The 18,052-nt window shown below is 28.8% G+C and overlaps 2 protein-coding genes across 2 annotated transcripts; both read right to left on the bottom strand.

Annotated features, from left to right (window-relative positions):
- Window positions 1-2,668: 2,668 nt before the first annotated feature.
- On the bottom strand, window positions 2,669-4,617 carry LOC137830653 (peroxidase A2). Its single transcript, XM_068638113.1, has 4 exons — window positions 4,342-4,617; window positions 3,876-4,070; window positions 3,476-3,641; window positions 2,669-3,296 (listed from the first exon to the last, which is right to left on the bottom strand). Exons 1-4 carry the CDS (start codon window positions 4,564-4,566, stop codon window positions 2,878-2,880), a joined length of 1,005 nt encoding a protein of 334 aa, XP_068494214.1. The 5' UTR covers window positions 4,567-4,617; the 3' UTR covers window positions 2,669-2,877.
- A 5,508-nt stretch (window positions 4,618-10,125) lies between these two features.
- Window positions 10,126-12,742, bottom strand: LOC137830652 (peroxidase A2). Its single transcript, XM_068638112.2, has 4 exons — window positions 12,474-12,742; window positions 11,970-12,164; window positions 11,484-11,649; window positions 10,126-10,869 (listed from the first exon to the last, which is right to left on the bottom strand). Exons 1-4 carry the CDS (start codon window positions 12,696-12,698, stop codon window positions 10,451-10,453), a joined length of 1,005 nt encoding a protein of 334 aa, XP_068494213.1. The 5' UTR covers window positions 12,699-12,742; the 3' UTR covers window positions 10,126-10,450.
- Window positions 12,743-18,052: the final 5,310 nt, after the last annotated feature.

Below are 18,052 nucleotides of genomic sequence, written 5' to 3'. Positions count from 1 at the left end.
CACAAAATAGTTTAGCTTATATTTTTTATTTTAATTCTAACTCATCGTGTTAGAATATAGAGATTTGTAATCTCTCTATATCAATTACAAATGATTTTTTGACAATCTCTACTTATTGGTGGAAACTTGCGTATCTTATAAGAGTTCTATTTCATTACTAACATTCAATATGTTATATAAAGAACATTTTTGTTTTATCGTATAATCAACATTCCTGTTTAAGTATTCTGTAAATCAAATATTTAAGACCCATGGTTAAAAAAATAGTGCCATTTAAATAAAGTTTCAATTTCAGTACAAACGGTACAAAGAAAGTTTGATGAAAGCAACAAGGCACACAGACTCTTTACAGTATTTTGCTGTGGATTATAATTCACATTGTCAAAAAAAAAACTCAGAAATTTTTCATGATCTTCCACAACCTTCGTACCTTCTACGAGAGACTACTTGGTAGAGCCTAGTAATGGTTGCATTCAGGAGAATATATAATAATAATAATAAACCAATATTTTTCATGTTACTACATATGTTTTGAGAAATAATAAATTGAATAAATGAAAGACATGGAATTGAATTTGGAGGAAGCATGCCTGAGATTGAGAGGGATGAGTGAATAATTATTATAATAATAATTATGAAAGTGATGATAAGAATGATAAAGAATAATGAAAGTTTGTCGAAAAGAAATAATGTTTAGGGTAGAAAATGGAATATTGGGTTTCATTATGGAAGCATAAAAAGAAGAGTGAAGTTTGGAATGATGATGATGATGGTGCCAAGTTTTTGTTGACCACAAAACAATGGAAACAAACACCAGATAAGATGCCTTCACACACACTCACTCGTGTGTCCAATCATGCCCTTTCTACTTTCTTATTTCTATCTACCAAAAACAATTCAAATTTCCAAATTCACCTCTCAATAAATCATAAATTATTTTTAATATATTATAAAATAAAATCTACTGTTGCTGAATAGTCTTATAAATTGGATCAATGAATGTTTGTCACGTGTTTGGAGTGCAACAAAATTACTTTCTTCCTTCTTATTTAATGCACCTCGATCTTAGTTTAAGATAACAATATTTTATAATTGAACATTTTTTTTAATATATTTAAAAAATAAAATGTTGTTATTGAATAGGTTGCAATCAAAACTCAATTAGTGAATCAATTGACGTTTGATTGAATTTACAAATGCCATTTTTTTGGTGGAAGTATATACAAAATTACAAAAACGAAACCTACTTCATTTTGTACAGGTGGTACATGGGCCTTTATTTGGGATTAGGCCCATTAATCACATCCTGAAATAAAAAGCCTAAATTTTGGCAAATTCTCCATGGACCCTATCAATTTCAACATACACCCAACCAGTCATTGAAAATGAGAAAAATGCTCCTGAAAAATGACAAAAATACCCCTGAAAAATACGAAAGTAACCTTATATGAAAGAAGAATGTATATAAAAAAATACTTCCGAAATTCTTTTTCTGGAATATATTTTTGGATTTAAATTTTCTAAACACAGTTTTAAATTTTGGAAATTATTTTATTTTCAGATTTTGTGTTTCAGATTTTTCTTTTGGGAATAAATTTCCGAATTTAGATCTGATATATTTTTGAATTCTGAAAATACTATTATGAAATGCATTTTCAAATTTTGTGTTTCAGTTTTTCTTTTTCGGAATGTACTTTTTACATTTTGAATTTCCTTTTCTAGAATAAAAGTTTGATTTTTAAATTATATTTTTCGAGTTCCAAATTTTCAAATCCAAAATAAAAGGTAATTTTGAGAAATTTAAAAGATAATAAGGTGCAGGTTGAAATTGATAGGGTGCAGAAAGAACTTGCCCTAAATATTCTGGGATTGGGGCTTTCAGCCTCATGAAACTGTAATTTTGACCCAAGATATAGAGAAATTTCTACCAATGGGCTTGATTTGATTTGGACCATCATCATGATGATCCAATTCCACTATGTAAGAGCCGTATTACCATTAAGTAAATTTTTCTTACTTTTAATTTTGTACTTCCACCATCTTAGTTATTTTCTCTAAATATATTTTGTGTTTGATAATATTACGAATTTCAGTTTGATTTTTTAAAATTGTTTTCACTTTTAATTTATATATTTGTTAAAAGTGATTTAGTTTTAGTCTCTCTTAAATACTAAAAATATGTTTTTAATTAAAATATAAGAACTAAAATTAATTTTAAAGATAAAAAATAATTAGTTATTATATTAACTAAATTATATACTATCTCAAAGACTAATAAAATTATTGATATCTATTCTAAATTAGTTTTTATTATATTAATTTTTGTAGTATTTGGAATAATATCTAATTTAATCAATATAGAAACTTATTATTTTTTTTGTTTTTAAAATTCTTTTATATTTAATGATTTTCTTTTAGTGATGATTTATTCTTAAAAAAATTAATTTAAAGGAAACATTACATTTATTTTCCTGTAAATATTTTATTAGACAAATTATACCAATAGAAAGGAAGGGGTTGCAACAATTCTATTGTTTTAGAGGAGTTTATTATTCTTAGTTGGTGTGTGTTTTTTCATTGCAATTAGTGTGAGAAACGAAAATGGTGTAGTGCAATGCAAGTTAATAGGTTGAATTATTGATAACATCATTTTTAGGAAACAAGAGAATAATACAACAGCTGTAAACACAATAATTTATGAATAATTTTGTAGTCCACCCAGAAAGACAAAAGAACAAAACCATATTTTATGCCCTAGATACACAAATGCAAACATTAAACTGTACCCAATTTCTTAGCCACAAACAAATGAAGAATCAAAACTAAATATACATGATAAGATTATAGAACTTCTTGAAGATAGTGTTAGTACTGTCTTCAACTTCCATTAACTTTCTTGCAGTCAGTTCTGATTTGTCCTTGGGTTCCAGTCAAAGGACTGATGTTACCCATGTTGATCATGGACTGAGCAAAAGCTTCAAAGAAGGCAGATTGGTTGTTGGCAAAGTTGTTAACAATGGAGATTGTGGAAGAACCATCAGTGGAGAAGAGTTCTTGATCTGTTTGGAGAAGACCTTGGTTGATGAGAAGATTGGTGAAATATTTGTTGTCAAAAGTATCAGGGGTTGAAGGGTCAAGGTTATTCAATGTAGCTCCATTTCCATTTTGGGGACAGTTTTGTTGCAGAGTGCCCAAATAGGTTGTGTTCAAGGTAGGATCAGGGCTTCCTGTGCCATTGAAGTTCAACAATCTCTGGGAGAAGAATTGACATTGGGAACGACCAAAGGTGTGTGCACCTAATCAAAGTTCAATTTTATTCAAACACTTTATAAATACTTTACAAAATTTTCTATTTTATCCTTTTAACTTCTTCATATTATTTTTTTTTACCAACAAATAAAAAATAATAAACATTAATAATTTAATAGTGTTTCAACCCTTGTTCAAAAACATAACAAAACTATATTATTATTACCAGATAATGCAACAAGATCAGTTGTGTCTAAGCCAACAGCAGAGAATTTGGATGAGACATTGGTTAGGTTTTCAAAAGGAGATGGAAGGGAAGTGTTGGCACCACCTTGATTTGCAGTCACACTGTCTCTTCTTCCAAGTAATACAGTCCATGAAGGACCCTGTGACTGCAAAAATTTACACTTCATTAAAGAATCTATAAACACAACTGTTATTTTAAATGTATAGGAACTTTTGTCTATTATGAGAATTTAAAACAGTTAATTAGGTCAACTTCAGTGATTTATTATGAAAGTTCGAAACACACAAGAACAATCTTCTTATAAGTACTTTCAAAGTCTGTGTGTATTTTATATTGAGAAAAAGGAAAATGTTGTAAGAGATTGTTATCAGAAAGTTACTAAGGACACAGAAGCTTCAGCTGCAAGTGCAAGAATATCAGCACAAGATACAACAGCAGGACATGAAGCTTCGATGGTGCTCTTTATGCTGTCAACCACATCAAATCCCCGAACCGAATTCTCATTGGGAGCTGCATTTTTCTCACTCTCTGTTATGTTACCACCTACATCCAGCAAAATGGACCCATCACACCCCTAATCACACAAACACAAACAACACTTATTAATACTTCATCAATAAACAATATATATGAATCGAATCGTTTCACGAGTGATCCGACTCATGTACAAAAGACTAATCCAACCATACAAAACACATTTCAGACACAATAACACACTTAACCTGTTCAACAAGAGAACAAACACAGAAAAATTTAGTAGTAATACAAGATGAAACCTTCATTAATCCTATAATGACACCAGAAAAAAGGTAGAAAGAAAAAAGAAATGGAGGATGGAAGCTTACATCGACAAAGCAATCATGAAAGTGGAGACGAATGAGGCTTGCAGCAATACGTGAATCAGATGTCAAAGCCTGCTGCACAGAATCCCTCACAATAGATGACACATTGGAGCAGGTGCTGGAATAGAAGCTTGCACTCAATTGCCCTTCTGAAGGAAACACAAATGTTAACACTAACAAAATGGTGGCCACAAGGGAATAATAATAAGTGTTGTTAGTAGAAAACATGGTTCATAATTTTATGTATTGATTCGCAGATGTTGGTGGGTTTTTTCTGATTCATAATATAGGTGGTATGTGTATATATAGAAGAGAAAAAGCGCGTCATTCATTTTTTTTACTTTATTTTTCTTTGGAAGAAAACTCTTTAACTGGTTTTAATAATAAAATATTAAGTTATTTAATTGGAATATAAGTTAAATTATTGAATTAAAAATTATTATAAAGAGTTGTGAGAAGGTAATTAAAGTTTGTAGGGGTTGTTAATTATATGAAGGCCTATTTCTTTAAGATGAAGTTAGTTAGAATTGTCAACTAGACATATAGTTTAAGTTGCTGTCAATTTTGAATGTGTAATGGGTTCACTAGGGGACAACTAAAGCAGAAAATAAAACCACAATGATTGAAACTTAACTAAGTTGAAGTACTAATGAAGTCATATGCATTAATAAAAGTATTATATTAATATATATTATTTTGCATGCAATTTTTTTTTATCAGTATCTCTAACTCAAATTTACAAAATTAATTTATAAAATAAAATTTATAATTATTTATATACCATAAAATATCTCTAATCCATATAAATCTTTAATATCTTGAGTCATATAAAAATTAATTTTGTTTAAATATTCAAACAATGATCAACAAGTGTTATAATAATAATAAAAAGAGAACATTTCTTCACATTCCTTAATCATCAATATTTTTTTAATAAAAAATATTACAAATATTACTTATTAATCATCAATAGTCCTATTTTTTTTTCAAGAGTATTATAAATATCACTTATTACTCACCAATCATTCTATTATTGTTATAGTGAGACAAAAATAATTATTGTTGTAGTGATAAAAACATGATTGTTTATTTCGCTGCATAAAAGTAAGATAAATTATTTTATCACAAGTTTGGATTGTACTAATAATATGAACTTATTTTCGATAAATTTGTCAACATAAAAATAAATAAACATATTTTTTATTAGTTAAAATAAATATATATATATATATATATTGATTTTAACTTAGTGGCATGAAAAAAGTTTAATTTATTTGATATTTTCTTTATAAGTACTTTCATTAAGAAATTTTCTAAAAACTTGATATCAGTCAATGACAATTATTGTCATATGACTGATTCTAAATGATAAATTTTATATATTTTGTGCAGGTTTGAAATTTTTTGGCAGAAATAATTTTTTTTATTTGGTAGATGTGCCTATATTTAATTATAGTTTTTTAAAAAATTATCATATTCCTAGGGAATTATTGATTAATTTCATTCAATTGTGAATTTTTAGTTAAATAAGGTGTGTTTTCATTATAAAGAATGTATCAAGCAAAATTGTAACATTAAAATTAACCAATACATGAGATTAAAAATAACTCAATCTTCATTATTAATAAGTTCATTTAAAACATTTTTCAAGTATTTTTTCAACATGATTTTAATATTACTTTAAAGTAATCCTTTGTAAATAAGGTCTAAGAATATTTATTAAGTATGAATTTCTTCTATATTGAATAAATATTTGAACATTAAATATCATATTATAAGTAATATGTTATAGGTATTTAGGGCGCAGAACTGATGTTGGGAACCTTTGGGCTCGTTTTGGGCTACTATAGGAAGTGAAATATTTTTTGGGAGATCCACATGCTACTGAATGATGTGATGAAAAAAAAATATTATATAAATTGTTATATGAGTAGTAAACTTAATTTGAAAATCCCTATGATTTGGATAATTAAAATATTTTTAAACGAAAGCTTATGAAAAAAAAGTGTTTTTGAGTTTTAGTTTTTAGAATTTATAATAGTTTTAAATATTTGTGGACACTCTTCTCCATTTTCCTCCTCTCAAATTTTCATTGTAGTTAGGAAAAATGGGTTTGACTAAATCCCATGAATTGACGAGATGAAATGTTTGGGTCACAAATTATATATAGGATTTTATTTTATTTTTTGAGAATTTGGTATGATAGTTACAATTTGCTTTAACTTATTTATTACTTAAAAAAAATTATTAAATAAAAACTAATTTTAGAGATGAAATAATTAATTACTATTTGATTAAATTAGGGATATTTTATAAATTAAAAAATTATTGATATTTAGATAGTTTTTATAATTAATAAAAATTTATAAAATGATTTTTAAATTGTTATCTAACAATTAATTATCAAAATTTTAACTACTTATTACTTTATATTTTAAATTAATCTCTATTAATTTTTAGCAACTAATTTAGAATCTAAGTTATTAGTTGTTAAAAACTAGGTAATTAATTTAAATACAAATTTAAAAACTATTTTATAATTTTTTATTAATAATAAAAACTATTTTAAATATGAATAATTTTTTAATTTTTAAATTAGTATTTAATTTAATTAATATAGTTAATAATTATTTTTAGTTTCTAAATTTAGTTATTAATACTTATTTAAATGAATACTATGGGTACATGTAGTCTAGAATTATGCTTAGAAAATAATTAAGTGAGCATTGGAAATTATTTGCTCGCCGACACATTGTTTCCTTTGGTATGTTGAAATCTATTTTAATATGGATTCTGCAGTCCAGCAATTAATAGTATTCATTCACCAAAAACGTCTTTTTCTTTTTTCTTAAACACAATTTCTTTATGGACACAGGAAAGATTCTCTGGACCTAACCAAAACAATTGAGTCAGTTTTAAAACCATTGTTGCATGTTTATTTTAAAGCAATATTAGTATCAGTAGCAACAACTTCATAAGGTATTGGAAGAAGATTGTAACTGAAAAGGTTGTCATATGAAACCACTTTTCATCATATTGCTCATCATTCAAGGAAAATAACAAACATTATAACGATAAAGCAGAATTATGAACATTGGTACTTGTATGAAGAATAGAGAATCAGCTTATGATGAGAAAAATACAAGAGAACCAAAGGAAGAATGTGCAGAAAAGCGAGTCCTAATATCCTATACATTAGAATAGTGTAATACAGTTTTGGTAGAAGAAACCTGCGAGTGGACAAGACTGACAAAACAAACAGCCTTTATGAATGAGGGACTACATATAGGGAGGTGCTTGTAGTAAAAAGTAATGACCCCAGAGTATAACCTAAATTTTGTAACCTAAAGCACCACTATATAAGTGATGCTATCTGTGTAAATAAAAGGGTAGAGAACTTTTTATCCTAGTATCTTTTCCCGAGTATTGGTTAATATTGTAGCTATGGTAGTTTACTTTATCATTGGTGCTTTCATTTGTCTTCCTCCATGCCTCCCAAGCTGCAATCCAAGGAACTGGAAGACCTCCTACAGGCCATCCAGGACCGCCTCACATCCATTCAATCTTAATTGAAGTCTAATGAAGCTTGCCAGACCAATCTTGAGGTAAAAAATGATTTCCTCCACTTTTCCCTTACTCTGTTAGAGGACCAGGTTGCTACTTTACCTCATATTCAATCATCAACTTTTACTAATTCACATGACCACACAACCATCGTTACCCCACCTCCTCCAACTCTAAGACCACCCAAACTACAACTCACTTTTTTTTTAAGGACCTGAACCTCTAAATTGGTTATTCCAAGCAGAACAATACTTTAACTTTTATCATATTTCCCCAGAAAATAGGTTATCCATGGTTCCTTTTTACATGAAAGGAGAAGCTCTTAGCTGGTTTAAATGGATGCACCAAAATAATCTCATTACTGATAGACCTTCCTTCACCCGTTCCTTGGAATTACCTTTCGGGCGATCTTCCTCATATACCAACCATCAAGTTTCATATCAGGTCTCAACCTTGAGATCAGGAGAGAATTTTCAATTTTGAACCCCTATTCCATCTCACAAGCTATTGGCCTAGCTAAGCTCATTGAAGACAAATTCAAAGATTCCAAACCTAGACCAACCCGACCCCTGCATACACCACTGCTTTTAACCCCACCAACACCTCCACCAGCCGTGCTCAAACCACACCACCTACAACCCATACCCTCCCAATTAAACACCTTACACCAACCCAGATGCAAGAGCGTAGTGCTTTTGGCTTGTGTTATAACTGTGACGAAAAATTTCTTCCAGGCCACAAATGTTCCACCTCACATTTTCTTTTACTTTTAGATGATACAAAACCTGTCTCCGAAATCCTAGACGTCCCTCCTGATCCCACCCACACAACAAACATAGTCCATTTCTATCTATCCCCCCACACATTTACATGAAATTTCCCCCCAAAACACTAAAATTCCAAGGCCTCATCCACAATTTGTCGGTCACTGTTCTCATAAACTCCGACACTTACACCTACCCATTCAGCCCAGTCCACCTTTTAGAGTCATGGTAGGAAACAATGCCTCCATAACATGCCAAAACATTTGTCCTGCTATCCAGATATCTATCCAAACTGCAATTTTCACTATTCCCTTCTATCTCCTCCCTATAGAGGGTGCTGATGTGGTTCTTGGCATTGAATGGCTGCGCAAGTTGGGCCACATTCAAGTAGATTTTTCTATACCCAGTATTTCCTTCACTTACCTCAATACACATATCACCCTCACAACTACAACCTCGCCAACCCCAATTCAAGACACTTACCATCAAGTTTGACATAACATTGCCACTAACACCATTGCTTCCCTGCTTCCCTACATCTATTGTCAGTTGATACCCATTCCCCGCTTTCCATCTCCCTGGAATCTAGCATGCAAACATCCTCCTCCTTGTTGTACCAATTACCCCAATCCATTCAAATGATTTTACATAAACACCAATCAATATTCAAATCACCCCATGGTCTATCCCCACCACGCCCCCATGACCACCATATCCCCCTTTTACCAACACTGACTCGATTAATGTACGCCCATACTGTTACCCTCACTCTCAAAAAAATACCATGCTGCAGGAAGGGTTCATCAAACCCAGTAACAACCCCTTTTCTTCGTCAGTCCTGCTCATTAAAAAGAAAGATGGCACATGGCACTTTTGTGTTGATCACAAAGCCCTCAATGCAGTCACCATACGTGATCGCTTCCCCATACTCACTATTGATGAATTGCTAGATGAACTGGGGTCAACTACAATTTTTACGAAGATAGACTTATACTCAGGGTAGCACCAAGTTAGGCTCAACCCCAATGACACTCACAAGACAACTTTCAGAACCATGGATGGTCATTATGAATTCCTAGTTAAAATCTGTCGTCTCTCCAGGTTGACTTTGCTAGCAATCTTATTTTCAGTCACCCTCCAAGCAGTGACACACTACAAAAAAATCATGAAATAAAAACTAATTTTAGAGACAAAAAATAATTAGTTTCTATAATAACTAAATTAGAGATCATTTTAGAGATTAAAAAAAATGTTGGTTTCTAAATTAGTTTCTATTATTGTTAAATGATTTCTAAATTGGTATCTAATTAGCTAAGTTTTTGCTACCAAATTTAGAATCTAAATAATTGATAGTTAAAACCTTGGTAGCTAATTAAATACCAATTTAGAAACTATTTAACAATAATATAAACTAATTTAAAAAATAATTTTTTTTAATTTCTAAAATATCTCTAATTTAGTCACTATAACAATTAATTATTTTTTTTTCTAAAATTAGTTTTTATTTCATATTTTTTTTTTGACATGAACAAAAAAAAACCTTAATCTTTAAAAAAAACAAAGTTATACATCCTCGAACAATCCTCTCCTTCATAAAATATATGACACTTTTAGACATAATTTTTTTTTGAGAAAATTCTCAATCATATACATAAATGCAAAATCTTGAGCTATCTAAATTTCTTAACCATTTCTTAGCTTCACTCAGATACCCAGATGCAAACCAAAAATTACATGATGCATCAGCACTGTACAAGTATTGGTAGATTTTATGCCCTCTTTCTTCAACTTCCATTTACTTTCTTACAATCAGTTCTGATTTGTCCTTGAGTACCTGTCAAAGGACTGATGTTACCCATGTTGATCATGGACTGAGCAAAAGCTTCAAAGAAGGCAGATTGGTTGTTGGCAAAGTTGTTAACAATGGAGATTGTGGAAGAACCATCAGTGGAAAAGAGTTCTTGATCTGTTTGGAGAAGACCTTGGTTGATGAGAAGATTGGTGAAATATTTGTTGTCAAAAGTATCAGGGGTTGAAGGGTCAAGGTTATTCAGTGTAGCTCCATTTCCATTTTGGGGACAATTTTGTTGCAGAGTGCCCAAATAGGTTGTGTTCAAGGTAGGATCAGGGCTTCCTGTGCCATTGAAGTTCAACAATCTTTGGGAGAAAAATTGGCATTGGGCACGACCAAAAGTGTGTGCACCTGATACAAAACTCCATGAATTAATCATTTTGTAAAATTTGTATGCATGGACAGAAATTATCCAGGTACAAGGGGCCCATGTCAGCAATAATATTTTCGTTAAATTTTACAGAATTCATCAGAAAATCAGTACAAAACTCTTTTTTTATGAATTTTTTATAGAAAATATTGCAGCAAATATGAATATTTTTAGTAACATTAGAAATTAAAAAACTAAACGTGTAATTATGAAAAATATAATTAGTCACGATCATATGTGTTGTAGGATTTGTATTGTAGTAGGGTTTGTATTGTGTGTATTGTTTAGACTAAAAACTGGTTATATGAACCACATAGGGTAGTAGGAGTTTTTTTTTGGTGTGGTTTGTCACTCCTTTCATTTGAGATTTGTTTTGGAGGTCTCTAGAGTCTGAAAAATGTATGTTGGTCAGGTGTTGAGTAGGTTAGCTTTGGTCATTTTGTGTATAAAGGTTTGGACACTCCTGAAGTGTCTGCATAAGGGTTGTGACACCTTTAAAGTATTTATATAAGGGTTGGAACATTTCTGAAATGTTTTATTTTATTTTATTTATATTTTGCTGATAAAAGAAAATATTTCATCTACACTAAGTTACCAGATAATGCAACAAGATCCGTGGTGTCTAGGCCAACATCAGAGAATTTAGATGTGATGTTGGCTAAGCTCTGAAATGGAGATGGAATAGAAGTGTTGGCACCAGCTTGGTTTGCAGTTAAACCATCCTTTCTTCCAAGTAGCACGTTCCATGAAGGTCCTCCAGACTGCAACATTTTACACTCAATTAAATGTCTATAGAAGAAGAAAAACAATGGTTTCTTTTCTATTGCATATGCTTCTCCGAATGTAAGAAGAGAAGTCAAAGAAAGTAGAAAACGTGATAAAATATGTTATATGGAAAAGTTTTCACATTGTTCTTTTAAATTAATTCCTTTCATAGACTTAAAAAATGTTCTCATAGTTTTAGAAAATTTCATCAACAATGATATTGAATTGTATCTCCTTAACTAAAGTTTCAGATCTGAGCACTGTCGATTGAAAAAACTTAATTAAGATAGAAGAACTCATCAAACTATAAAGTTACCAAGGACACAGAAGCTTCAGCTGCAAGTGCAAGGATATCAGCACAAGATACAACAGCAGGACATGAAGCTTCGATGGTGCTCTTTATGCTGTCAACCACATCAAATCCCCGAACCGAATTCTCATTGGGAGCTGCATTTTTCTCACTCTCTGTTATGTTACCATCTACATCCAGCAAAATGGACCCATCACAACCCTAATCCCACAGACAAAACACAACACTTATTAATACTTCACCAATAAACAATATATATATGAATCGTTATACAAAAGACTAATCCAACCATACAACACAACACATTTCAGATACAGTAACACACCTAATCCTATTCAACAACAACCGCAATAAAGACTTTACATCAAAATAAGAATCAAGACATCAATCAAAATAAGAAAAACAATATGAGAAAAACTTATAATTAATCAAAGACTAAAGATTTATTAATCCTATAATGACACCAGAAAAAAAGGTAGAAAGAAAAAGAAATGGAGGATGGAAGCTTACATCGACAAAGCAATCATGAAAGTGGAGACGAATGAGGCTTGCAGCAATGCGTGAATCAGATGTCAAAGCCTGCTGCACAGAATCCCTCACAATAGATGACACATTGGAGCATGTGCTGGAATAGAAGCTTGCACTCAATTGCCCTTCTGAAGGAAACACAAATGTTAGCACTAACAAAATGGTGGCCACAAGGGAATGATAATAAGTATTGTTAGTAGAAAACATGGTTCACAATTTGATGTATATATCTTCTCTCCCTATGATTGATTGGTATATAGGTAATGTGTGTGTGTATATATAGAGAAAGAAAGCGCGTTAATGAGTTTGTTTAAGAGAAAGTTTTGGTTATTACTTGGAAGTCTTAACTAGACACAGTATAAGATTAATGAAAATTTGTGTAGGTAGTGGGGACCTGGGGAAGAAAACTAAAACCTTGATCATTGACCCTTAACCAACATGTAATACCAGGTCATATACTCAGAATATATTGCATGTAATGAAACATGCAAAAGAAGATTTTGTGTGTTTGAATATATGTACAATAAGTTCACAATTAGTAAGAGCGATCAATGGTGATAAAATAAATAATCACTTAGGACGAATCACACCAATACACAATTATATACTATTTAACATACTTAAAAAAGTTATTACAAAAATCTTAGTAGCTAATTAGATATTAATTTAGAAATTATTTATCAATAATAAAACTTAATTTAGAAATCAATAATATTTTTAGTCTCTAAAATAGTATATAATTTAATTAATATAACAACTAATTATTTTTTGTCTTTAAAATTAGTTTCTATTAAATAATTTTCTTGTAGTGTGGTGTGATAAAATAAAAAATAATGCCAAAAATCTTAAATTTATAAAATAGTTTTTAAATTGGTATTTAATTAACTATCAAAGTTTTATCTATCAACTATAGAATAAGTAAAATAATATTTAATTTATAACAACTAATTATTTTTTATTTCTAAATTTTTTTTTTATTTAATAATTTTATAGTATTGTAAATTAAAATTTGATTGGTTATTTCATTTTTATTTCATAATTTATAGTTATCAGAATATGTTTTACCCAAATAATACAACTTTATTTAGACAAACAAATCTAAGCACTTCTAATTAAAAAGAAACAAAATAAAATAGAATGAATCGAATTTTCTTTACAAATTAAAATATAAATTTAAACATTTCAAAATTTATAAAAAACAGAAAATAAAACTTCTTTTAATTTTAAAGTAAAAAAAATATATTTTATCTTCTTCACTTATAAGTATTATATGATTAGTATAAATGAAAAATACTAAACTCTATAAATTTTGTTTAGTCTTAATATCGACAAATTAATTTAAAAAAGACAAATTCTACTTAGTAACTGGTATTTTATACAAGTCAAACTCAAAACTTGATGTATGATACTATTTTTCATTTTGAATACATTAGCAACAAAATCTTTGCAAATGAAATAATCCTTAATTACAGTTTCAACTTATTCTTTAAACAAGTATATTATAGGTACATGCTTAGAAATTAAGTAAGAGAGTAAAAACATGATGAATCATTATTTGTCCACCGACACGGTTTTTTCTTTGTTTGGTCAATTCTATTATCTTATTATTTCAGCAAACAATAGAAATATTCATATTTAGCAGGCCATTCTAGAAACTCTTCTTTTGCTCAATGCAATTTCTTTCTTAAGAGACAAGAAAGATTCTCTCACGACCTGGTGAAAGTACTAACTATAAAACTGCTAAGTTCTTATTTTTTCATATTTTTAATTTATATCACAATTTTATAATATATATATATATATATATATATAAATGAATATAAACCATGTAATATATTTTATAAATAATTTTATGAGGTTAAATATTACAAAAACTTTTAGTAGAATACATCTACCATGAATTTCTATTTAAATTTCTCAGTCACTATCAACATTTCGTAAAATTCACAAATTTATTATTTTAAAATTTTATATTATAAAAAATATCATAGCCTTTTATATAAGTTTACTTATTTAGTTTCTTAATTAGTTTGAATTATTCTTGTCTAACCTAATTGCATTGGACTAGTCGTCCCCAAGTATCACTTTAGTATTATTTTTAGAAAAAAATTATTAAAAAAATTAGATGGGAAAATTAAAAATGATTTTTTTTTTTATATTGAAAATTTAGTTTATAGAGTTTTGAGGAGCCAAGTGGAGAACTATGAAGAACCAAGTTTTTTTATAAAGAAAAAAAGAAGAAACCAAAGCCAATGGCCGTTGTGAGGGCAAAGGGTAGGAAAAAGAAGACAGGGAAGGGGCTGAGTGAATAACAGGAATTGAAAAATAGGTTAAAAAATCATAAAAATATAAAATAACATCTATTATTTTTAATAAAAGCTTATTCAATTATAAAAAAATAATCAATACAAAAGTATATTCCATAATTTCATATTCAATTTAAAATAAATATTAATTTATTACTTTAAATAAAAATAAAACAGTATTTCAAAATTAAGTTTTCTATGGATTATATTCTAATTTGTAATGAAAACTAAATTAAAAAATATAAAATTTATTATAGGATCTGTTATAAAATTAAACATCTATTTTTTGAATGTTCTAATGCATTACATATTTGGAGTTGGGTTCGACAGATTTTTCTTAGTTCTCATTTCTCTAATAAGGATGATCTTCTTTCTTTTATTAAGAGTGATGGTAGTCCTTTGGTTAAATTGATTAAACTTGCTGTGACAACCTTTTCTATATGGATGATATGGCGTATGAGGAATTATGCTAGATTTCAGGATAAGATTGAGGTTTCTAAGGCTATTTCGGTAATTAAAGATTTAACTTGTCTAGTGGGAAATTCCTTCAATAAAGAATGATATGTTGGATTTCAACGTGATTAAGTTTTTTGGTATTAAGACTCGTAGTGGGAAAGTTCTTCATCCTCTTCCAGTTAAATGGGAATTTCCTTCACCAGGCTGGGTTAAAATTAACACTGATGGGGCTGCTAGGGGGTATCCTGGTCTTGCTACTTGTGGAGGTATTTTTCGTGGGAGTATGGAAGAATTTATTGGTGCTTTTTCAGGGTTTCTTGAAGTTCAGACTGCTTTGGTTGCTGAGTTTTATGGAGTTATACATGCTATGGAGGAAGCTCAAAAGATGGGACTTACTAATGTTTGGCTTGAATGTGATTCTGTCTTGGTTTGTGCTGCGTTTGCTGCTAGGACTACTGTTCCGTGGATGCTTCGTAATCGATGGAATACTTGTCTTAATTTCTGTAGGACAATCAGGTTTAGGGTTACTCATATTTTTCGTGAGGGAAATGCATGTGCTGATAAGTTGGCTAATTTAGGGTTCATTCATAGACAATCATTTCATTGGTATAATAGACTTCCATCTAGTCTGTTATTAGAATTCTTTATGAATAGGTATAGTCTACCTATGTATCGTTTTTGTTAACATGTGGGTTTTGGTCTAGTCCCCCCATATTTTTGTATTTTCTTTCTTTTTCCTTTTTTTTTAATAATAATACTTTTTTTCATGTGATGACAGATGATTGTTGTTACTTGAGGTGTCAGCCTAGGTGAGATGTCAAGTTGCATAGTGATGCCTAACATAAAAACTTTCAATAAAAAAAATAAGAACTCATTTTCATTGGACTAAAAATTAGGACAAGTTCTTGAAATCTTAGTCGGCAATTTCTTCCAGCACTTCCATGCTTTATTCATGCACTCTCATAAAGACGATAAATGACAATTTTACCATTTTCATAATTTTTTTATTGACATTATTTTTATCTTTTTTTTGGATTTTAAAATTTCTAACTCTAAAATTAAGAATACGTTTAAAGTATTTAGAATTTATTATACTCAAAAAATATTTTCAAAACTTTAACATTTAAAATATAATTTTATATATCGAATTTTTGAATTCAAAAGATTTATGGATTATATAATTTGAAAATAAATAAATAAATAAATTTTGAATTTTTTTATCTAAAGGTAATTTTGAAATTGAAATATTTGTGGAGATACCTAAAAAGAATATGGAGGTGCCGGAAAAAATTATCGGTTAAAAATTTTCTTTTTACATATTTAAGGATTAATTAAAATAAACTTATAGGTGTGTATTTACAAAAACAGTCAAGTTTTTAAGATCAGTTGAAATAAAATTCAAATTCATTCGTATGGATTTTTAAGTGAGATAAATTTTAGAAATTAATTAAGATAAAGTTAGAGTTTGGATATATGTTTGTAAAAGTGGTAAAATTTAAGGGGGAATTAAATACTATTTACCTGATTAAAATTATATTATAGATTAAATATTATTAATAATTTATATATGAAATTTAAATTTATAAAAAAATATGTTTTTAAGTTTTCTTTTTTAAAAAAGCAGCAGTAAAAAAAGTTTGTCAAAACGTACTCCAATAGAAGTGATTCAAGCATGCTAATTTTTGTTTTTCTCATCAGTACGAGTAAATGGGCCATAAAAAGCCCAAAGAAAAGTATATACAAGTACACCCAAATGTTGAAGGGATATACTATTGGCACCTCCCAATTTTTTCTTTCATATAATTTTGACAAAAAAATGTTTGGTGATAGTGTCGTAAATTTAAAGTAGGTTTTCTTGGATTTAGTTCGTATAAAAATATTTATCAGTTTTTAAATTATGATATTTTTTAAATTGATTCATTAGTTCATAGTTTGTCCAATTCATTCATTACTTTGACAATTTTTCTAGAAAAATGATCATATACATTAACAAAATAAAATCATTGCATATTTTAATAGAAAACAAAAAGAAGCATCTTAGCATTTGCTACGTTAATTAAAAAAGACAAATAATACAGAAAATTCATGTTTTTCACCGTGTTAAAATTTAGTTAAAGAATATAATACATATTAATAATTTATTTTAATTTTTCATTTTTTAATGTCGAAAAGTTAGATCTACAAAATAAACTAACAGTAATAATAAACACGTGTTTTGTTGGTTTAGATTAATAAAATTTTAAACTTAAATTTGAAATATTTTCTTGTTTTTCTTTTAAAGGTAGAATGACCCGACCAATCTGATCTTTGACACGTTGGATTAATTAATAACTAATGGTAAAATTAAATTATATGGATAAATGAATAAGACACCTATGATTATATTTTCGATTTTTCATTTATTGTAAAAAATATTAGATATTAATGCAATATACTAGGATTGGGATTATAAGATAGAAATTGGGCCATAATTTGGTTTCTACGTGCCAGCCAACGAATAATACATTTATAAAAATATTATTTTCATAGCAATAATAATTTAAAATTGTTTTATGTTAAAATATCAAATAATTTTCTAAACAAAATATTTTGGATATTTTGAGAAAAATTATAATAAAAATATGTCAATTTTTTAATACTCGTGAGAGGTCGGAAAATCTCTAAATGACATTTTATAATTGAGTAGGAGTATCTTTTCCTTTTAATTCGACAAATTTAGAAAATTCCCTTAAAGCTTTTAAAGTTATATTTTTTATATTCTAAGAATTTTAATGACTTGAAATGTTTCAAACCTACATG

This window comes from Phaseolus vulgaris, chromosome 7 (genome assembly GCF_051622355.1).
Source record: "Phaseolus vulgaris cultivar YP4 chromosome 7, ASM5162235v1, whole genome shotgun sequence".
Lineage (NCBI taxonomy): Eukaryota > Viridiplantae > Streptophyta > Magnoliopsida > Fabales > Fabaceae > Phaseolus > Phaseolus vulgaris.
Note: the sequence above shows the minus strand (reverse complement) of the source record. Positions and strands in the feature narration are given on the sequence as shown.